Source organism: Megalobrama amblycephala, linkage group LG7, assembly GCF_018812025.1.
Source record: "Megalobrama amblycephala isolate DHTTF-2021 linkage group LG7, ASM1881202v1, whole genome shotgun sequence".
Classification (NCBI taxonomy): domain Eukaryota; kingdom Metazoa; phylum Chordata; class Actinopteri; order Cypriniformes; family Xenocyprididae; genus Megalobrama; species Megalobrama amblycephala.
Genome location: NC_063050.1, coordinates 46,099,152 through 46,123,917, shown reverse-complemented (window position 1 = coordinate 46,123,917; position 24,766 = coordinate 46,099,152). Strand labels below are relative to the sequence as shown.

The 24,766-nt window shown below is 33.7% G+C and overlaps 1 protein-coding gene and 1 pseudogene across 3 annotated transcripts; both read left to right on the top strand.

Moving 5' to 3' along the window:
* Positions 1-736: 736 nt before the first annotated feature.
* On the top strand, positions 737-6,399 carry LOC125272703 (annotated as a pseudogene).
* On the top strand, positions 757-23,085 carry LOC125272705 (endonuclease domain-containing 1 protein-like). Of its 3 annotated transcripts, XM_048197760.1 has the most exons (4): positions 757-791; positions 1,363-1,436; positions 21,263-21,579; positions 22,277-23,085. In XM_048197760.1, exons 3-4 carry the CDS (start codon positions 21,298-21,300, stop codon positions 22,787-22,789), a joined length of 795 nt encoding a protein of 264 aa, XP_048053717.1. In that variant the 5' UTR covers positions 757-791; positions 1,363-1,436; positions 21,263-21,297; the 3' UTR covers positions 22,790-23,085. The 3 variants fall into 3 exon arrangements, with proteins under 3 accessions (XP_048053717.1, XP_048053716.1, XP_048053718.1); XM_048197759.1 differs by lacking the exons at positions 757-791; positions 1,363-1,436 and adding an exon at positions 17,073-17,221; XM_048197761.1 differs by lacking the exons at positions 757-791; positions 1,363-1,436 and adding an exon at positions 17,107-17,185.
* The last annotated feature ends 1,681 nt before the right edge of the window (positions 23,086-24,766 follow it).

The window sequence follows — 24,766 nt, the reverse complement described above, 5'->3', positions numbered from 1 at the left end:
GCTGGCTGACTATTGACTATGTTTATTACTATTGAAATACAACTGCATATTAAAATAAAAAATGAATATTTCATAATATTTTAAGAGAATACTCAACAGTAGTCTTAATTTCATTGCATGCAAGAGTTACTTGCAACTATCAAAGATTGATGTCAAAATCATATTTACTTTTGGAAAGGTTTCAAATATACAGAAGAGCTAGAAAACAAAGTGCATAATCTGAAGGATTTTTCTAAAGAGCAGTAGTTTAACTGCTCAGGACAAACAAGCGACTCATGAACAGTTATCACAAAACATAAAAACAGGCATTGATCACCCAAGTAATGCACAGTTTTAAGAGTCAAGGGTATGTAAACTTTTTAAATGGTTCAAATTTTGTGTAAATTCAGTTATTATTTTGTTGTGGACCATATGTAAACTGTTATGTGATATAGCTTATTCAGCACAGTATTACATTTTTTTAAAAAGTGATTTTTTATGAATCTTCTTATTTTGTTAAATCATAACATCTTACATATTCTGCAAGAGGTATGTAAAGTTATAAGCTGAACTGGTTCTGTGTGTATTTTAATAAGCTAACGCATGCTGAACTGCACTGAACTTATATGAAAAGAGAAGCAAGAAAGTGAGTGGTTTTAGTTTCCTTTTTATTTTTTTCCTTTTTACTAAAATGAAATTGTTGAGAAAGCACATTTACTGAATGGATAGGGTATATAAAAGTCAGCAAAAGGAGGAAAATTTAGCTGAGAAGGAGAAGGACTGGTGAATCACATGCATAATATATAAGAGTGGTGAGTAACCGTTTTTGACTTCGACATTTTAAGTATTTGTTATGCTATTTTAAGTTCTGTTTGTTATTTAGCTCAGTTTAGTTTGTTAGTTATGTGATCTTCATTTTTGCTACACATTTGCTACCATGTTATGTAGTAGTCCAGCAACTGACTGACATTTATTGAATATGGGTAAGATCAGGGTTATCACATGGAGATGTTGTCACAAGGGCTATATCTACGTTTAATATGAGTTAAACGTCCATTTAGCTTACAAATGTAGTTGTTGTAGCTCCGTAATAAAAATGAGACGATTCAAGCAAGTGTCAGCTATATAATGATGGTAGGTTTGAACAAAAAAAAAAAAAAAAAAAAACTCTAAGAAATATTTAGTGGAAAGTGATATAGCCCGTTATCTCGCTTATGCAAAAAAAAAAAAAAAAAAAATTATATATATATATATATATATATATATATATATATATATATATATATATATATATATGCACATAATTAATCTTATCACATTTTCTTTAATATATGACATCCTTCCACCTGAACTCATGCTTTCTCTCTGATGGTTCCACTGAAGCTAAAATCCCTGTTTACTCGAACTACAAGTTTAAGAACTCCAATACACAAGAACAGCTGTACATTGAACCTCAAGTGAGTGACTTTTCTCCATATTGTTTACAAGAATTGCTCTTCTTTTTGATACCAAAAAATTGTCCATAAGGTCATTTTATGAGTTGCATTTTAAATTGGCAGTCTAGTCTTTACACCAATTATACCTTCAGTCAATTTTTGACATTAGCATGCATTGTATTGACTTTTATTGTCCCCCATGGGGAAAATGTGTTTCAGTATTTCAATATACATGGCATTCACACATAAACAATGTTCACAGATGTAAAATCACCAATATAATCCACTCATCCCTGAGACATGGCCGCTATTTTTTATTTTAATCCACAATATAATAATAATAATAAAGACTATTATCCTTTGAATGGTATGCTGCATATGGTTTTTTATGTACTCCACTGATATAGAGGATGCGCACTGATGTCAGACTTCCTGCAACTTAAGTTTACATGGGTCGTGTCCTAATTGACGCCCCTAAACGTCTCCTAATTGACGCTTAAATAATTTATATATAGTACACTCTAGCGCGGCTCCTAATCGACGTCGACTGAGTTGGTCAATGCCTTGACCCTTTATCATTTGGGAAGTGTTCCCTAACTTGCTGTGCAGCAATAAAACAGGCAGACTCCAGACTATGCCTAAGAATATGCTTTAATCACAGCCAGAGGGCCTTGTATAATCACAGAGAATCCCACCAGCAAAGAAATACAACAGTTTATATAGGATAGGAGCATGGCAAAGCATTCTACAATATGATTGGTTCTTCAGATGTCAAACCCTTCTGTTACTAGGTAAAGCAAGATCTGCCCACATCATGTGTTTATTAGTTTGCTTGTTACTTAATATCATGGGGCTATTAGTTGTCTAGCTGTCCCTAAGTTTCATTTCCCCTTTTGTTACATTCAGATATGATTCAGACACACACTGACTTTGACCCTGTAAAAAAAATCCCAGTAAAATTTACGGTAAAAAACCGGCAGCTGTGGTTGCCAGAACTTTACCGTAAAAAATACAGTAGCAACGTAAAAAAATCTGTTACATTTACGGTAAAATAACATATTTCATTAACTGATATAATGTTAATTTACCAACCTAATGAAGTACTAATATCTGTTTTGTACCTTTATAATACACTGACAGTCACCAAACACAGTGGTGATAAGAGTCACATGATGAATCAAAGATCATCACAAGCAACTTTTCCACAAGCTGAGGAGGACAATACTAATATATAGAAGGTGCACACAGTGTCATTCACACACACACTAAACACCATCATGATAACATGCATGAAATTTTAAAAATGCAATAAACATTAATTTAACAACATTAGATGTAACATAAAACCCTAATGTACATAACTGAATTAGAAAAAAATGAGAAAAACTAAGAAGAAACAGAGTTATTTCAACGAAAATATATCAAATGTGAAGTGTCACGCAGGGAATTGTGGGAATGTCAATTTACGGTTTTTCACTGTAAATTTTACAATGAATTGTTATTTTTCACTTCCAAAAGCTGTGAATTTAATGGTATTTTACCGTAAAATTACATTAAATGTACCATTAGATCTATTACAGTTATTCACCGTATAGTACGGAAACTTTCTGTAAACCAATTGACAGTTTTTCACCGCAGCATTTTTACAGTCTTTTACTGTTAAAATCACGGTCATTTTTTACATTTACGTTTCAAAAGCATTTAAATGTTATTCCTGCAAGGAATGTTAGTTATGATTAATTACAAAATCCCATCACAACATTTAAAAGCCTCAACACATGATATGCTAGACAACACTATAAATACAATATAGATAGATCAACATCCAAAGCATCACCACCAGAATTTAATTTGTCAGAATTTAAAATGTCAGAAATCCAGAAAAATACATGGAGAAATATTACTTCTATGCCTTTCTTTGCATTTACCAGTTGTGAAATCTTATTAGAGTATAAAACTAAATCTGGCACAATTTCAACTGAAACCACCACTATGTGTAGAGCTGCCTTTAGCCTTTATATACTTTATTATTTATTGAGTATTAAATTGTAGATGTTTAATTAATACATGGAAGGTGTTGCCTCACATTTCTTAAATTCTTGCATTATTGTCTCTTCCTTGATAATACCTTGATCTTTGACTTGTATTGCTGTAAATTTGAGGATAGTGATTATTTGTTATTTATATTACACGATATAAGCTATTATAAAAAAAGTAACACATTTGGTTGTTGTTGTTCCAGAGATCTTGATCATTCATCATCTCATCCTCTTCATCATGACACTGTTTCTTCATGTGCTGATGCTGTTTCTTCTCTCCGGTGGTTCGGCCAGAGTTGTGCCGGATTTTGAGCAGGAGTGTGGTACATTTTTTGCAGGTGGAAAATCACCAACAACATTTACTGGATCACAGTACAAGCAGATCTGCCAAAATCTAAATAATCGTTACTATTATGCCACATATTATGATACATACAACAGGATCCCAGTGTACTCAGCCTACAAGTTTGAAGGGATAATGGACTGCACAAGACAAAACAACTGGTACATTGAACCTCAAGTAAGTGAAATATAATTATATTAAAGGTTGTATTCTGTTATTGTTCAGTATTTGTTCTTCATATTAGTTTGTCGTAAGGATGTTTTTCCATGATGTGGATGGAGTCGTTTCAAATTTACTGATAACAGCTATTAAAGTTTTACCAGAAATATGCCCGTATTAATAAAAAAACAACCCAGCCTTTAATAAAATATCAAACCAAGTAACAAGACACATTTTTTTTCAACCAGACCATTTCACAAAATGAAGTTTGTTGAGTATTACATTTTTAATCAGAAGATAAACTATTCAAGACAAAAAGTATTAAAGGATTAGTTCACTTTCAAATGAAAATTAGCCCAAGCCTATAGGTGTATATGACTTTCTTCTTTCTGATGAACACAGTTGGAGAAATATTACTAAATATCCTGACGCATCCAAGCTTTATAATGGCAGTGAACGATACCAATGAGTATTAGCTGAAAGTTCATCCATCCACATCCATCCATCATAAACATACTCCACACGGCTTTGGGGGGTAATAAAAGCCTTCTGAAGTGAAGCGATGCGTTTGAGTAGGATGTAGCGTAAGCAAAAGTTTTTACACTTTCTTCGTAAATTGTATACTGAAGACGGTCTGGTGGAAGCTAGATATTTTACTTCATGACTTGTTAAATATTTATATTTTTCTTACACAAATGCATCACTTCACTTCAGAAGGCCTTTATTAACCCCCAAAGCCGTGCAGAGTATGTTTATGATGGATGGATGGATGTGAATGGATGCACTTTCTTCAGCTCATACTCATGAACCCTGTTCACTGCTATTATAAAGCTTGGATGTGTCAGGATATTTATTAATAAAACTCTGATTGTGTTCATCAGAAAGAAGAAAGTCATATATGTCTTGAGGGTGAGTAAAGCTCGGGCTAATTTTCATTTGAAAGTGAAACTAATCCTGTAAGACATTTCTGCATGTAAAACATGATGAATTGCACCTGTAACTGAGATCTCACTTTATATTAAAAGTGATTGCAAACATAGCTAAGAAAAGTTCATTCTGAAAAATCTCCAACAGTGTTTGTTTGCAGATTTCACTTGGTTTGATTTCTTGTACAGTTTATCCACACTACATATGAGCAAATCAGGCCATAGTAAATGTCTTTGCTGTTTAGTCATTCATTAAAAATATGCACTTCTATACACTTTAATTAGGGTGAAATATTTGAAATAAATAATACTACAACAATAACAAAATTCAATAATAAAAGAATATTTTATATTTTTATAGAATATTTTTCTGATATATATGTGTCACGCTTGGTTATTGGTTGGTCAGGTAGTCCGAGCTGGTGTGATTGAGTGCAGAAGGCGGGGACTAATTAGCATATTTATGAATCTGCATGTGGGTTGTTTAAGCTATTTTAAGGCATGAAGAAATAATTTTCACAGTAAAGAATGCTTAAATATGTCATTTTGATTATCATGAGTTTTTGATGTGAAACGTTCTTGATATTCAATTGTTTCAATGTTGCAGCTTGATGATGATAAAGCAGGACCATCCATGGCATCTGAGGGGTCTGTGGATATAAAACTATGAGGAATCCATCAAGCCCTCAATGGAGATTATGTGAAGTCCGGCTACCACAGAGGTCATCTGGCACCAGTCTATCAGGCACGATCACAGGACTGTGCTGACGCCACCTTCACTCTCACTAACGCTGCTCCACAAGACCCCTCTTTTAACAGCGGTCAATGGAGGGTACTAGAAGAAAACATCGCAAAAGCACTATCCGAGCAATGTCTACCAAAAAAGTATTCTGTTTACATTGTAACAGGGGTGACACCAGGTACAAGTAAATTGAAAAACAGAGTTAATGTGCCTATTTATTTCTGGACTGCATACTGCTGCTTAGACCAGAATAACAGATGTCAGATCTCAAGAGGATTTATTGGATTGAATGATAACATCACTCCCCTGAACATAACTGTGAATGATTTAAAGAAAGAGTTGGCAAAGCTTTATAAAGTCACATCTTTTGAGGTGTTTGATAGCTCTACAGTACCCCCAATGAAACAAAAAAGTAACGCTTTCAGAATAAATGTAACGTGTAGTCAGTTTTGGTTTAGCTTTCTCTGTGTTTTGTTCCTGTTTTACCTGCCAAGTTAGTTTCCTTGGTTATTAATCAGCTCTACACCTGTTCTGTTTCAGTCAGACAGGAGTGTCCTGAATTTACTAGTGAATTTAATTTTCCTCTTCTATGTAAAGCACTTTGAATTACCATTGTGTATGAAATGTGCTATATAAATAAACTTGACATGCCTTGCCAATCATCCTCTGTGTATTTAAGCTCTGAGTTTCTGGTATCGTCTAAGTTTAACGTGGTTGTGTTTGTTTATTTTCCTCTGCATTCCTTGTTGGATTTATTAAAAACTATTTTTGTTCATTACTTGTTCATCGAGCGCTTCTCTACAGCCAACCATGACAATAAAGCTTTAAGCCATTGTATGAAAGAGAAACTTTACAAAATGTTTTTTATTATTATTTCAGAATAAATTATTAGAATTACCTGTTGAATCATAAAGAAAATCAAAAAGAATCACAAAGAAAATATATGTATATATACATGAGTAAATATGACATATATTAAAATGACATATATGAATATGACATATATTAAATATGACATATATATTATATGTCACAGTTCCCTTGTCTCCCGGACTCCCAAGATCCTCTTGTCTCCACACCTGCACTCACTTCCCTCGTCATCTCCCCATCTTCACTCATCACCTTCACCTGGACCTGATCATCTGCACTCCCTATATGATGGACTCACTCCCTTCACTCCTTGTCTGATCTTAATGTTATGTTGTATGTGTTTGGTGTTATCCTCCTTTGTTCATTAAAGTACCCATTGTTATTGTGGAGATCTGCATATGTCTCCTCACTACAGCACCAGCATCTGTAACAGTATATATATATATATATACTTATTTATATATATATATATATATATATATATATATATACTTCTCACTATTATTAACTCTAGTTCATGTCCCAGGATCATTCAAGCTGCCAGTGATTAAGCCTTTCATTAAGAAACATTAGATCCAAATGAATTACAGACCCATTTCAAATTTTCCATTTATGTCTAAAATTTGACTCAGTCGGCTCTTCTTTTTGCTTCTTGCAAAAAATTGATATCTATAAAAAATTTCAGTCAGGATTCAGGCCCTATCACAGCACAGAAACTGCACTTTTAGCTCCTGACCAAGGCTGTATATAGTTTTACTTGATCTTAGTACTGCGTTCGACACTATAGATCATAAAATACTCTTAGATCGACTAATTACATTAGTATTTAGGGACAGACATTGGTTTAGATTATACCTATCAGACGGTTACTATTTTGTTTATTTAAACAGGGAAAAATTGAAGTTAATATCAGTAAATTATGGAGTGCCGCAAGGATCTGTGTTAGGCCCTCTGCTATTTCAATATATATGCTGCCACTTGGTAATATTATAAGAAAACATGGAATTAGTTTCCACTGTTATGCTGATGATATTCAGTTATTTATTTCGTCACGACCAGATGAACTCTCTAAAATATCCAAGTTGACAGAGTGTGTTAAATATATAAAATATTGGATGACCAGTAATTTTATTCTGTTGAATTCAGATAAGACTAAGGTATTACTTACTGGACCAAGAACCTGTACACAGAATCTCTTAGAATACAATGTGTATTTAGAAGGATGTACTGTTACTTCATCCTCTACAGTTAAAGACCTGTGTGTTATATTAGACAGCAACATGTCTTTTGAAAATCATATTTCATATGTTACAAAAACTGTCTTCTTCCACCTCAGAAACATCGCTAAGCTACGGAAGATGTTAGTTCATGCATTCATGACCTCTAGACTAGATTACTGTAATGCATTACTAGCTGGTTGTCCTGCATCCTCAATAAACAAGCAACTATTAGTCCAAAATGCATCTGCTAGAGATAAAATATGATCGCATAACACCAATTTTATCATCTCTACACTGGTTACCTATTAAGTTCTGTATCAATTATAAAGTATTGCTATAAGGCCCTAAATGGTTTAGCACCTGTGCATTTAACCAATCTTCTATCACCCTACACTCCACCACGCTCTTTAAGGTCACAAAACTCTGGGCTTCTGATAGTACCTAGGATATCTAAGTCCAAGGAGGAAGAGCATTTTCGCATTTGGCTCCTAAATTCTGGAATAGCCGTCCTGATAATGTTTGGGGCTCAGACTCACTCACCCAGATTAAATCTAGATTAAGACTCATCTTTTTAGCCAAGCATTCACATAATGCATCTCATAACCTGTACTCCAGTTATGTCAGATCAAATGCACATGACTATATTTGCTTAACACAGCAGCTATGCTAATAATTTCCATTTGCTTTTCTGTTTTATCTCGGGATGCATCCTGAGGTAACTAGACAGTACATCAGCTCCAGTTTGGATCCAGCCTCTTATGAAGACTTCAGATGCCTCAACACCTACCATGCTAACAGCATGATTTGTATATGTACAATTCTGAAATACATAATGTAGACACACATGCATTTTCTGTAAAGCTGCTTTGAAACAATATGTATTGTGAAAAGCACTATACAAATAAATGTGAATTGAATAGAATTGAACTATTTCTCGGCCTTAAAAAGAGCAGCCGTGTCGGTGTGCTCACATATCGTCCCCCAACAGAGGTCATGGGGGGTCAGGGTGAAGAGCGGTAGGACAGAGGCTTGTGCATTCAGCCACTGCTCATGGAGCTGGAGCTGATTGACGCACAGGGTCCACAAGGGCCTCGTCGCCATGCTCCTGGTCCTACAATGTCAGAGACGGAGAGTTGGCTGCTTTAGGAGGGATGAAGTTTTTGCGTAAGCTCACCCTCGCTCACTTACCAGGAACTCTGAAGGAGACAGGACTTATCAAGCTGATTAAGGGGTGCAAGGACCTTCATTTGTTATCGCTGGCAAATCTTGGATCATTAAAGTCCATGAATTACACACTGGCTCTTCTGGAGGCTCTTTCCTACTGCACACAACTCAGGGACTTAAGGTGAACGCACACATTACTACACACTCCATGTGCAAAACTGAGCAAATAATCTAAATGTAGACTTGTCATAAGCAAAAAGAAAATAAATCATTTCACCAGCCATGCCACAAATCCTATAATGTTATAACTGTAGCTCACCAGTAGAGGGCAGCACCTTACTGACAGAATTGCTGTATATCCTGTATTGTATTTTGTATTATTTCCTTACAATAATATATTTTCGTCCCTATGACAGTCATTTAGTTATTTTTCCATTTGGGACAAACTGTGCAGTTATATGAATGTGGCACATTAATGTCATGTGAATTATGTTTTGATCTATAATAAAGGGATAGTTCACCAAAAAATGAAATTTCTGTCATTAATTACTCACCCACATGTTGTTCCGCTCCTGTAAGACCTTCGTTCAAATTCAGAACACAAATTAAGATATTTTTGATGAAATCAAAGTTTTTTTATGCCCCATAGAAAGCAATGTAATTGTAATTCAATGTCCAGAAAGGTATTAAAGACATTGTTAAAATAATCAACATGGCTACAGGGGTTTAACCTTGTTATGAAGCAACGAGAATACTTTTTGTGCACAAAAACAAAACAAAAATAACGACTTTATTTAACAGTGTCTCATCTTCCCTGTCAGACTTGTACGCAGCTGGAGCAGTGAATGCAGTTCAATTCTTCTGTGTTTACTTCTGGACGCCGCAGCTCCTGTGCCATGCTGCTCACGTGAACAGGCGTAGGCCAATACTGAGCCGCTGGTCTGATGTAGAACCTGGAAGTGCTGCAACAAAAATAGCGTAGGAGAATTACAGGGAAGAGACAAATTTGTTGAATAAAGTCATTATTTTTGTTTTGTTTTTGCACACAAAAATATTCTTGTCGCTTCATAACATTAAAGTTGAACCACTGCAGTCATGCTGTCTATTATAACAATGTTTTTACTACCTTTTCTGGACCTTGAATGTGGTCATTTCATTGCTTTCTATTGAGGACAAAAAAAAAAAAAAACTCTTGGATTTCATAAAAAATATCTTAATTTGTGTTCCAAAGATGAACGAAGGTCTTACGGGTGTGGAACAACATGAGGGTGAGTAGCTTCTTAATGAAAGAATTTCATTTTTGGGTGAACTAACCCTTTAAGCTAAAAAGTGCATAAATTTAAAAATAAACTGTGATAGTAGAAGTTTTATTAATTTGATGACACACCATGATATCTTAAGCCCTATTCAGATGGTTATTGTTTCTCATGGAGACATGACATGATTTAAACGTTTACAAGAGTTAGATTACCTATCGTTCATTAACGAATACAAGAAACAAATGAGTAATGCATTATTAACACTCTAGTAACTAGGTCTGAAATATTGTACGTTTTAATCCCCTGGATGACGCAAACATAATGATCTTATGATGCATGATGCATGATGTCTGTTATCCCATAAGTCCCACTTTTGGAGACAGTTCTTTTTTTTTTTTTTTTACTGACATTAATATAAGACAATACTGCAAAAAAAAAAAAAAAAAAAAACAGTTTACTGCCAAGCTGTTGTCCTACTATATATTTATTAAACATTCCCAATTTTTCTGATGCATCCCTAGTGAAAAAAAAGTATACTAAGTATACTTGCAGCAAGACTAATTATTAGTATATTTCAAGTGTGTTAATGATTAGTTCATTTAAAGTGTGCTATTTTGAAACAACTAATTTTGTACTAAGTATATTTAAGTTGAAATTAAGTAGTATTAAAATACAACTTTAAGTATATTTAGTATACTTATGTGTACTAAATTGGAACAACTTCAAGTATACTTAGTACACTTTAAGTATATGTCTGTGTAGGGACTAATTACATGCTTGATTAGTGAAAGTGTACTTAATTTGTGTTATAAGTATACTTTATTTGTGTTAAAAGTATATTTTTTGTTATAATATACGTTGTATTATAAGTATACTTTATTTCTGTTATAAGTATACTTTTATTTGTGTTATAAGTATACTTTATTTCTGTTATGAGTACACTTTGTGTTATAAGTACACTTTATTTGTGATTTAAGTACATTACAAAATAATTACGAGTGTCTTCAGAAAACACAAGCAATATACAATGAATATATTATTTTACAGGTAATAGTACTGTATGCTCAGTACCTTTGGATTATTCCAAATATTAAACATTACACACTTTGCAGTCAATAACAATACACTTTGTTATTACTTATACTTTGTATAATATAGTCAACATTTGAAGCGGATCAAAACCTTTAATCAAAGTTGTCCTAACTTTTTTGATCCACTTCAAATGTTGATTACTGTACTTTGAATTACATAATCTCACACAATACAGTTGTGCTACTATTTAAATACAGTTTAACACATTTTCCCAAAGTTGAATGAATTTGTTTTCAAGGCCATTAAAACAAATAAAATGTAACAACATCACTAATGAAGAGACATATTTCATTGACAAATCCAATAGTTTTTATTTAAACTTAGATTCAGCAAAACTTACCATGTTTTTCATTAAAGAACCCTAACCCTCTATACACAAATACAAATTACACATTATATTCCATTTTCTGATGAGCTTCTCAGTGTGTCTGATGGCACAATGATGACCGCAGAGACTCGTGAAGAACAGCATCTGTTGACAGAATATACCAGATATAAGACAGCATGTTCAACTCTTTATTCACGTTTACAATAGTCTGTCTAAATCCTACATTGAACCAATACTATTTTTGAACAGTAAATGAGGATTAGCAGCAGGGAACTGTATCACAATGGCATGTCGATATTGTTTTCGGTACATAGTCAAGCATACAACACTTTATGAATTAATATCGTACAGAATACGGGCCGATTTGACCAATCATATGAATGTTTTGGTGCTGCATACAAACATGTGCCATAAAACACCACACAAAAACTCAAAAAGGAGATATCAAGCCGAAATATCGCTCTCCGTTTGTTAACGAAAATAAAATAAAGTTTGTTAACTGGTAGACTACAGCTCACCTCCCAATAGCAGCACTTTTCTCCGGTTCTTTCAGGATCGCGTAGGCCATTAGATTCCCGGTTGTCGTCGTCATCACGGTCAGGCTGCGATGTCACTTGATTGAACTGGTCAGAATCCCCAAGATTGAGCGATGTATTGCGCTTTCAGTGTTTTATTAAATAAATTACACATTGCGACATTATACTTCACCTGAGTGACTGAGCGAGGAGATTCAGACGACGACCGTGACGTCAGCAGCTCTGATTGGCTGAAGGCAGTGAGCAACAAAATCTGATTGGTCACAGACCAAGTTGAAGAGACATTTGAATTCCGATAAGTTTAACCACTCAACATATTTTTTTCGCATTACTTGTGCTGCTGGTGTGTTGTTTAATATAGATTTGTGTGTACGATTGTAAAATGATTCTGCCAGTGTAAACTTAATAAACATTTACACATATTTGGAAATTGTATAGGCTACACTGCATATAATAAATGGGCTTGTAATGCATTCATACTGAAATAAATAGCACAAGTAATCTAATGAATTCCAAGGATGAAGAAGTAAACTTAAAAAATATACTCAAATTTAACATTAGATACACTACAACTTCAGGATATTAAATAATGTATTTTTTAAATATACTTTCAGTGCATTGTTACAATGATCATTTCCAGCACACTGTTAAAATATGCCTCAAATATATTTTTATAAAGTGCAAATAAATACACTTTTAAAAAATAAACTGAACTTACACTTCAAGTATATTTTTCTAAAATATATTTTTTTAGAAAATATACTAAAGTACAATTATTTTAAAGTGTTAAAAGTTGCATTGTGAAAATATGAAACTAATATACTTTTTATATATTTAATGATAGTACATTTTTTGTTAGTATATTTGCAGTGTACTATAGAAAAAGGGAATATATTTAAAATACAATAAAGTATACTTTTTTTTCACTAGGGATGTCCTTTGGTATTCAGTGTTTATAATCCCAATACTTGAACTTAAAAGAATTTCAACCCAAACTGGGTTTCAGTTTTGTGGGGGAAAAAAGTGGAAGACTTACACACGAAATCTGTAAAATAAACTGGATTTGATGATTATTAGTGATTTTAAGTTATTCTGTGTTGTCATCATCAGGGGTACGTTTAGTATAGATTGTTTCAAAGCAGCTTTACAGGGATAAACAGAAGAGGCTAATCAATGATGCAAACAGAATTCAGCTCCACTGTAAAGCAGCTCTAACGAGAAAATAGCTAGTCATTGTTCAGCTGGCATCAGTTCAGTGTTGATTCATTTCCGTTCATTGTGAAATGAGTTCACGTCAGCAATAAAGCTCCTCTGGAGAAAGCAGTGATGTCATTGTCTTGGGGTGTGTTTCAAAAGCATCGTTAGTCAACCAACATCGCAAGTTCCGTCGTTACTAACATAGTTCAACGATTTGGTGTTTCCAGAAACCATCGTTCAAACGCAGGGGCGGACTGAGGCAAAAAAGTGGCCCTGGACTTTCTGGCACAAAGCAGCCCATCACACGCGGTCTGCAATAGGCTACTAATACAATATAATTTTTTTTTTTTTTTTTAATTATTGAAATGCTTATCATTAACATTAATGAATGACTGGGATACTTATTTACATTTTACTTTGTCACGTGACTGAGGACTAGAGTAATGCTGCTGAATATTCAGCTTTGATCACAGGAATAAATTACATTTTACTATATTCACATAGAAAACAGCTATTTGAAATTGTATTAATATTTTATAATATTTGTGTTTTTACTGTATTTTTGATCAAAAAAGTAAGCCTTCCTCTTTCAAAAAACATTAAAGAAGTCTTATTTCAAACTTTTGATCGCCAGTGTGTAAAATAATGCATATGAACTAATTAGCAAATTATATTTTTATTTTATTTTACACTTTCCTAACACGGGACTAGGCTACTTCAATATGAAAGTTGCCGGTTTTACCATGTTTTAGTAGGCTATAGTTTGAGAATTATTTTCAGCTTTATGAATAATTTTCAAATGATTGTGAAATTACTGAAGAAAGCCTGACAACAGAAACATTCACTCTTACCTGATATGCCAACCCGATCTCACGGCAATTCGCACGTATTTATATGTTTTTTGCTAAATCGTACATATTTTACGAGTTGACAAATTCGTATGAATTCATTTCTGGACTGCTTCTTAAACCAGAATAAGAAATTTCAAATCTCAAGAGGATTTATTGGAGATAACAAGAACATTCCTCCCCAGAACACAACTGTGAATGATTTAAAGAAAAGTTTGGGAAAGCTTTATAATGTCAAATCTTTTGAGGTGTTTGATAACACCCCAGAACCCCCAGCAAAGAAACAACAGAGCCTTTGAAATAAAGATTTAAGCTATCGTCTGAAAGAGAAACTTTAACAAATGTTTTTTTAATTATTTTTTCTGACTAAATTATTATAAATATCAGCTGAATCATAAAGAAAATCCCTAAAAACGTCAGTTTTACATGTAATTCTTCAATTAATTCAATTTTTAGATGTTTGACTGTAATAATCGAAACAAATATAATGATAAAAATAATTGAATAATATTTTACACTAATATGGAATAAAGATTTGTTTGATTATATATATATATATATTAATCTACATTGCACACATTCTTCACCCAAAGATTGAGATCTGTAAAATGTAAAGTTACATTATTACAAAAATGTACCTTGGAAAAAAAAACATGCAGATAAATACATGTGAAAACTTTTACTCACATTTGGTGTTCAGAATCTTATGACTCAATCACTGTGATTTTTATGCATCATAAATTTATTTACACTGAAAAGCAGCAATTGACCATTAATTTTAAACTTTTTAAATCAAGTCAGGTCAAGTCATTATAACACTATACAATACAGATTGATTCAAAGTTACAGTGATACAGAAAAATAATGATCAGTGATGCAGACAGAATTCAATTCCACTGTAAAGCAGCTCTAAACAGAAAATAGTGTCATTGTTCAGCTGGCGACAGTTCAGTGTTGATTCATTTCCATTCAATAATTATGAAATAAGTGCACTTCTGCTATAAAGACACTCTGGAAAAGGCAGTGATGTCATCGTCCAGTTCTGGGGTGCGTTTCCCGTACAATATACGGGATAAATTACGGACATGGCTTCTGAGGACTAACTATCGTTTTTCTCTGTTATTTTGCTTTTATCCAAATTCAATCTTAGGCTCGGTCTCACGTACTACAGCACGTATACGCACGTGCGCACTCTTCAAAAACGGTGCTTAAAATCTCTTGGCAAACTAAAATATGTAAATGATATTTGTATATATTCTAAATAAAAGATATAGCCTACATTGTACTTAATGTCAGCTTGCTTATTTTGCTCAAGATAACGATTTATTACATGTCATAAAAACAAGAAACTATGCTTCTAACCACAGCTGGAGAGCTGTCGTTCCAACCACACAAGTTTGCGAATGTTCGTTTGAACGATGATTTCGGGAAACACCAAATCCCTGAACTATGTTAGAAACGACGGAACTTGCGATGTTTGTTGGATAACATGGTTGCTTTTGGGAAACACACCCCAGTTCAGTTCTCATCTAATAGTGTCAGCGCAGTCAGATCAATAATATTACTGAGTATTTAGTGTCATAAATCAGAAAGATAGCCTACAAAGAGGCAGAATAGAGAATATTAAACTCTTTTGTTTGCATTCAATAAATATTTGTCCACTAAATTGGACATCATGTATCACTATATATTTCAGAAACAATTCATATATTCTGACTCTTTTTTTTTAATAATTAATCTGCAGTAACTTTTTGATCGTTAATAAATGTATTTGTGTTATTAGAATGTAGCAAAAGTAATGTGATTATGTAATGTACATTACAAGTACGTTATGTACGTTATTTGTAATGCATTATTTTACTTGTTACATCAAAAAATAATCTGATAACGTAATGCATGTTATGTATGTAAATATGTAAAGTATATTTGTGTGATTTAATATAGTTAATTATTACAGGTTTGTGTTTGCATTCTGAGAATGCATTTCACTGTTTTTATTCATTTTGAGACATACTGAATGTTTTCATGCAAGTGAGATGAGTAAATGCATGCTTACATTTAGTCTAGAACTACAATAACCGTCATGTTCACACACAACACAAAACACCTGCACTTTATTTCTCTCAACATGGGGACAGGAGAGCTGTCAGTCAATAACTGTGAAAAAGAAACTTGCATTACTTTATTTAAAAAAGTAACTTAGATATTTTGTCGTAAATTGAAAAAGTAATGCGTTACTTTACTATTGCCTTGAAAAGTAATCTGATTACATAATGTAAGTTACTTGTAATGCGTTACCCCCAACACTGATCAATGCATTTTGCATTTTGATAAGCAATTTCGATTTCAGTTATTGACAAATACAAATACAGTTTACCCTGATTATTCAATTCAAAAGGTTTACAGTCCAGCTCTTAATGCATTGTGTTTCCTTCTTCAGCATCGCTGAATATTTGCAGCTTTTGTCATAGTTGTGTTTGAGCCCATCAGTTGTCCTCAGTGCGAAAAGATTGATGTCAAAATCATATTCACTTCTGGAAAGGGTTCAAATAAGCAGCTGATGCTAAAAAATGTACATGATCTGAAGGATTTTTCTAGAGAGCAGTAGGTAGTTTAACTGCTCTGGACAAACAGGCGACCTATGAACAATTATTAAACACAGTATTAAAAGGTCAATATGTAAACTTTTGAAATGGTTAATTTATGTAAATTCAGTTATTATTTTGGTGTAGACCATATGTGATACAGCCTATTCAGGACACTAGGCTAAATGAAAAACAACATGCAAGTTTTATGGTCCCTCTTATTTTGTTAAATCATAATATCTTGCATATTCTGCTATGAGGTGGTTCTGTGTGTATTCTTAATAAGCTAACGCACAATCAAGTGCTCAGAAATTCTGTGAAAATAGAAGCAGGAAGCTGAGTGGTTTAGTTTCCTGGTTTTTTTAGTTACTAAAATGAAATTGTTGAGAAAGCACATTTACTGAATGGAGAGGGTATATAAATGTCAGGAAATTATCGATGAGCAGGACTGGTGAAAACAAGGTGTGAAAAACATCACATGCATAATCTATTAGAGTGGTGAGTGACAGTTTTTGACTGGATACATCTTTAATTTCACTGTTCAATTGTTAGTATTTGTTATGTTATTTTAATTTCTGTTTTTTATTGAGCTCAGTTTGTTTGTTAGACCTGTATTATGTGATCTTCATTTTTTGCTACCATTTCACATACATAGTCCAGCAACTGATATTTGCATAATTTATAAAATACTTTGAATAAGTTTATTGAATATGGGTGAGATCAGCATGGAGATGTTGTCACAAGGGCTATATCTCAGTAAACATATGGTTTATGAGTTAAAAGTCCTATAACACAAATGTAGCTGTTGTAGCACCGTAATAAAAACAGACGATTATAGCAAGTGTCAACTGTATGATGGTATAGATTTTAACCAAAGTTTTGCCTGCAATCAGGTTGTAACAAAACGTTCAATGCATGTTTAATTATTTTATTTTTTTCTGGGCAGTAACAGTGGAAATGTTCAATAGTTTTTTTGTAGGCAAGAATTTATTTAAAAAACTGAAAATTAAAAAAACCTGAAAAATATTTAGTGAAAAGAGGTACCTAGACCATTATCTTCGCTTATTCATAATACAGAAACGTACACATTTTATTTGCACATAACTGTAAAGTTAATCTTATCACATTCTCTTTAATATATGGCATCCTTCCACCTGAACTCATGCTTTCTCTTTGATGGTTTCACTGAAGCTAAAATCCCTGTTTACTTTACAAACAAGTTTGAAGGGTTTAAGAACTGCAAAACACAAGGACAGCTGTACATTGAACCTCAAGTCAAACTGTTTCAAATGCATAATATGTTTATTTTATTTGTTCTTTATAGTGACTTTTCTCCATATTGTTTACAAGGACTGCTCTTTTTGACACCAAAGAAAAAAGCCATAAAAACTGACTAGTCAGCTAAAACAAAAGTTTTATGATTTGAATTTAAATTGGCTATCTTCACACAAATTCAAATTTCAGCTGATTTCCAACCTTAGAATGCAGTGCCTGTCAAAATTTGGAAACATTACAATTTAAAATTGTATTTATTTAATAAAAAAAAAAATACAGTAAAGCAGTAAGACTGCAAAATATTATTGCAAATTAAAGCTGCTGTAGGTAACTTTTGTAAAAAAATATTTTTTACATATTTGTTAAACCTGACATTATGTCCAGACAGTAGAATATGAGACACATAATCTGTGAAAAAATCAAGCTCCTCTAGCTCCTCCCAGTGGTCCTATTGCCATTTGCAGAAATACACCGCTCCCGGTAAGAAACAACCAATCAGAGCCAGGAGGAGTGTCTTAGCAGTGTCAATCAATCAAGCTCGCGTGCGCGCTGATCACACTCCTCTCATGCACAGTGTACAGGCGTCAAATTCAAGATTACCGGTGTGCCGCAGCTTTGCTTATGGCGAAATAAAACGATGTTATATGCAAAGGACCACCCTGAAATCTACAAGAAACCATGCCATACATAATTTGTCAGTCCTGTTTTGAAATTATCTTAGTTGTGTAGTTCTTAAAAAATTAAACAAATCAAGCAGGGATACTTACTTGTCAAGCAGAAATGTGGCTGACTCTGCATCGGTTTTTAATCCTTTCAGGACACGTAGCTCCCTCCACCTCGGAAAAGCCGCTCCGATATTTACCCTCGTTTTATTTCGGGCTCTATCTAATTCTTTCTTTTTGGCATTTTTATCATCGTCATCTGTCTTTTTCCGTTTACCCGTCTTTATTTTATGAGCAGGTGCCACTCGAGGAATTGGCAGTTTGGATTGTTTTTCCGCCATAAGCAAAGCTGCGGCACACCGGTGATCTTGAAGCTTGTATGCGCTGGCGCTGTGCATGAGAGGAGTGTGATCAGCACGCACGCGAGCTTGATTGATTGACACTGCTAAGACACTCCTCCTGGCTCTGATTGGTTGTTTCTTACCGGGAGCGGTGTATTTCTGCAAATGGCAATAGGACCACTGGGAGGAGCCAGAGGAGCTTGATTTTTTCACAGATTATCTGTCTCATATTCTACTGTCAGGACATAATGTCAGGTTTAACAAATATGTAAAAAAATTTTTTTTACAAAAGTTACCTACAGCAGCTTTAAAAGAACTGTTTTCTATAAAATGTAATTTATTCCTGCAATGCCAAAGCTGAATTTTCAGCATCATTACTCCAGTCTTCAGTGTCACATGATCCTTCAGAAATCATTCTAATATGCTGATTTGCTGCTCGAGAAACATTTCTTCTTATTATTATTATCAATGTTGAAAACAGTTGTGCTGCTTAATAATTTTGTGGAAATGGTGATACTTTTTTCAAGATTTATTGTTGAATAGAAAGCTCAATGAACTGCATTTATTTGCATTTATTAAGATTATTTATTAAATGTTTAAAACATATAAATATTTTGTAACATTATAAACGACTTTACTGTCACTTTTGATTAAATTGAATGCATCCTTGAAGAATTTTTTTAATGAATTTCTTCTTTTTTTTTAATACCACAAATGTTTGAATGGTATCATTGTTTCTACAAAAATGCTTTCAACATTGAAAATAATAATAATAATAATAAATGTTTCTTGATCATGATTTCTGAAGGATCATGTGACACTGAAGACTGGGGTAATGATGCTGAAAATTCAGCTTTGATCACAGGAATAAATAACCTTTTTACATTTATTAAAATTAAAGACAATTAGGCCTATTTTAAATTGTTATACTATTTCACAATAGTACTGTCTTTACTGTATTTTTAATTAAATAAATGCAGCTTTGGTGAGCAAAAGCAAAGCCTGAAGACATACAAAAGCCTCAACACTTTATCTGCTAGACAACACTATTATTACAGTATAGCTAGACCCATATATCCGGAGCATCACTATTTTACATCGTCGTATCCTTTTTCCAAATTAAAATTTTTAAATGTCAGAAATCCAGAAAAATGCATGGATCAATATTAAACACTTCTATGCACTTCTTTTTTTTTTTTTTTTTTTTTTTGCATTCATTCTTTTTAGAAAATGACCAGTTAACCAGTGAAATATTGTTCAAAATCTGGCACAGTTTCAACCAAAACCACCAAAGAGGAAAAAATTATACTAACAAGAAGATATTATTTAATGCCCTATTCAGTGAGTGTGTTGGTTTAACCTTCACTGCATGAGATTCATTGAGGGTATCACCAGATGCAGTATAGGAGACAAATAACGTGTAGAAAACCAAATATGAAAAAATGCAATATGACAAATGTAGAAAAGTTGTCAGGGAAATCGTCTGATCTGTTTTGCTCCACAGTATTGTTTATGCACACTATCTGGACTAACTGGAAAACTTGCAGCCTGACAAATCAAAACTTAAACTATGGAAAACAGCTTTGGAGAATTTGTTCTTTGCTCATTCAAGTAGGCTAAACAGGGTCTTTGCAGGATCTATACTTGCATGACTATAAAATGGTCACCATGTGAACTGACTTTGATGCCAGTCAGCAATTCTGCCACCTGGCAAAAACAAACAAATAAACAAACAAACAAACAAAAAATTAAAAAAAAGCATGCCAGGTGGATTTAGATGAATAGGGCTACAGATATTGTTTACTTTAAAGGGTTCTCTTTTAGTTTCATAAATGAGCATACACATTACATGGACTAAGGAACTTTGTTTAATAGCCTGTGTTGCCATACGAGATATGTGGGGGATCAAGTTTGTGAGCCACATTTCCTTAAAAGTATTCATGGACAAATCAGGAGGTTAGAAAAACTTCCCCATCTCACTCCAACACCAGTGTATCCTTGCCTGTGGTGTCGGTATACTGTAGTATTTGTAGAAATGCATTCGGCCTTTACATTTCTGTATTCAAGACCTTTACACAGAAGGTGTTGTGTATCATGTTTCTTACATTCTCGCATTATTGTCTTTTCATTTAACAGGTTAATAGTTTGATCTTTGGCTTGTACTGCTAAATTTGAGATACATGTTTATTTATATAGCCTATTACACAATATAAGTTGTTATAGCAGTTATAGAAATTATAGTATGGTTGTTGTTCTTGCAGAGATCTTGATCATTCATCATCTCATCCTCTTCATCATGACGCTGTTTCTTCATGTGCTGATGCTGTTTCTTCTCTCCGGTGGTTCGGCCAAAGTTGTGCAGAATTTTGAGCAGGAGTGTGGTCAATTTTTTGCAAATGGAAAATCACCAACAAGATTTTCTGGATCACAGTACAGGCAGATCTGCCAAACTCTAAATGATGTTCATTATTATGCCACATATTATGATACACAAAACAGGATCCCAGTGTATTCAGCCTACAAGTTTGAAGGGATAAAGAAATGCAACAGACTTAATAAGTGGCACACTGAACCTCAAGTAAGTGAAATATTTTTACACAAAATTTCAGCTAAAAGACTTGGAATAGCACATAGTGACATGAATAATAAGCTAGGATAAGAGAAAGTATTTTACAATCATTAAAGAAAATGAAAATCACAATACCATGACAATACTGGAAAAGTGCTTTATAATGACGACAAGAATCTGTAGTGCTTCTGTGAAGTGCTAGAAGTCAAAAGAAGTGACATTTAAGACATTTCAAGAAACTTTTCTGAAAACCACACACATAAGCAGTTGATTTGATAAACTCAAGCCCGGTTTCACAGACAGGGCTTAGACTAAGCCAGAATTAGGCCTTAGTTTAATTAATTTTTATTTAAGTAACTTTTATAAATGTGCCCTAGATAAAAAAAAATAATAATAATAAAAACATTACTGGTGTGCATCTTGAGACAAAACTATGGCACTGACATATTTTAAGATATGTCAGTGCAAGTTGCTTTGAGTTAAAGCAACTCAAACATGCATTTTAGTCTGTGAAACAGGGGGTCAGTAGACATGATTCCAAGGTAAAGAGAGATTGCTAGTCTAGCATGAGTGCTTACACAAGTGTGTTGTAAAGAAAGGAAAAGGAATGCTGCCTGTGAATAGGATTTACAGTTCTTTCTTCTTCTATCCAGCATTCTCAATTGTATCTTTTCTATGTTATATAATGTATAAAATATTATTGCAGCTTGATGATAATAAGGCAGGACAAAACATGGAATTCCAGAGGATATCGTGGAGATATCGTGGACTCCGCCAAGCTCTCAATAGAGACTATGTGAAGTCTGGCTTCCACAGAGGTCATCTGGCACCAGTCTATCAGGCACGATCACAGGACTGTGCTGACGCCACCTTCACTCTCACCAATGCTGCTCCACAATACCCCTCTTTTAACAGCGGTCAATGGTGGAATGAAGAAGAAAGGCTGGCAAAAGATCTTAAACGCCAATGTCAACATGTTTACATTGTTACAGGGGTGGTACCGGGTAAAACATTTTTAGATAAAAAAATTAAAAGAGTGAATGTGCCTAGTCATTTCTGGACTGCATACTGCTGCTTAGACCATAAAGACAGATGTTCACACTCAGGGGGAATCATTGGAACTAATGACAAAAAATCCAAAATTAGAAGAATGACTGTGGCTGATTTAGAGGAAGAGTTGCAAAAAGTTTATAGAACAACATTTAGGGTGTTTCGATAAAAATATAAAAAACAGACAAAGGTTGCTTCAAAAGCATTATTGAGCAATTAAACTTTGCAAAAACAGTTTTTAAAGGGAACTATTTAGAGTTATATTTTATGCAGATTAGTATAATTTCATTATAACAAATCACTTTAACATCTCCTGTCTGAATGTAAAACAATTACTTTCTAATGCTGACAATAATACTGCAAACCTTGTGCTGGATGTCAGCTGATTTAGAGACAGACCTGAGAAAACCTAATGGAGCAACACTGAAGTTGTACTAAAGTTTGCAAATATTTTGCGGGAATCTATATTGAGTGTTATGCTGTATGTCTTAATCAAATGACAAATTAGAATGACTGAATCTGTAAAATTATAACAAAAATGGTTATCATTTCTCTGTAAGTATTATCATTATGTTTTAATTGTATTAACCTCTGATACCTCTAATAAAAATCATTTGGTTACACTTTACTTTACAGTGGCGTAATTACATTGTAATTACTCGAATAAATACTGAGTACTATTAATTAACTACGTGTACTTATTATAGAGTTACAGTTAAGGTTAGGGCTAGGTTTAGGGTTAGTTACTTGTAATTATGCATAATTTACTGTTATTACTATAGTAAGTACATGTAACGTGTAACTACGGCACTATAAAATAAAGTGTTACCAATCATTCATACTGCAAGCCTTGTATTGGATGCTTCTAGAAATATATATGTGCATTTGCACCATGATTTGTGCCAGATTTTGTGATATATGACAGTATCAGACAATCATAGATCATACCTGCAGCTGTCAGTGACAATAGGGGCTCTGATACTTTATTGTCAATGGTGGAAAACAAACATAGACAAAACGTTGTGAGAACTGTCAGAATCAGTCAAGATTTCATTATAACAGGCTGGATTTTATTGGACTGAACTGGTCTTGACTCTGAACTGGTCACAGACAAGCTGCAATTATTTGGCTAAACAATCTTCAACAAAAACTCAAATTTAAGCATATGCATAAGCGCTCTCAAAATGACAAGCACAGAACACATTTTACTATTTCACTGCACTACTTTTTGATAGTTTTTCAATGTAAACATGCTAGACAGACATGTTTGACAGTTGCGCTCGTGTCTTGCATCTTTTGCAGCATCTTGTGCATGGGAGTTAAAAACACTGTGCTAAAGTTAAAAGATCAACTTTTCCCCATTCCACTGCCTCCGTCTTGTGTTTGTCAAAGTAAAAATGCATTCTGTGTGAACTACAGTATCATCTGAAGTGGATCAAAACCTTTCATTAAAGTTGTCCTAAAACCTTCTTCTTAGGACAACTTTGATGAACATTTTGATCCACTGTATAAATCATTGTCAGGGTCCACTTTCAGATTTACCTGTCCCTTAACCATTACGTCAAAAGCAATCATTAACCAATTTTAGCTACATGTCAGTAAAATGATACCTTCTTGTATCAATGGGTGATATTTGGCTAGAAGAATAAGACTTTCTGCGAATAATGAAACTATTTATTACCTAACCTTGGTTTGAATAGGTGAAAGTGGAAGGTCATAAACTAACACTAAGTCACCAAAATGACTTTATCAACCAGTCATAAAGAAGAGCTATAAAGCATATCCATCTTACAGTAAATTACACATGGTGGCCGTACATTTAAACATGACAGGAAAAGTCATACACCAATTTATTGAACAATTTAATGGTTATTCAGACAGCCTTGGATTATATGCAAATGGTTATTTTAATACATTTTATCTGAGTTAACATCCTTGATGAAAAACCAGCATAGCTGGTCACCAGCATATGTTGTGTTTTGGATGCTTGTTCCCAGAATAAAATGCTAATATGCTGGTGTCCCAAACCAGAATACATAGAACTTTCAGGATACAGACTTTCCTTGCATTACCCAGCCTGGACCAGTATGCCAACTGTGGTCTAAGATGGTGTTTTTTAGCAGGGAAAAAGTTTGGAAATGTTCTT

Bases quoted from the DNA above. Each gene is read 5' to 3' on its own strand.
- LOC125272705 (XM_048197760.1), top strand. From the start codon at position 21,298: ATGACGCTGTTTCTTCATGTGCTGATGCTGTTTCTTCTCTCCGGTGGT. The intron at 21,580-22,276 runs GTAAGTGAAATA...ATATTATTGCAG, and splicing joins AGTGGCACACTGAACCTCAA to CTTGATGATAATAAGGCAGG.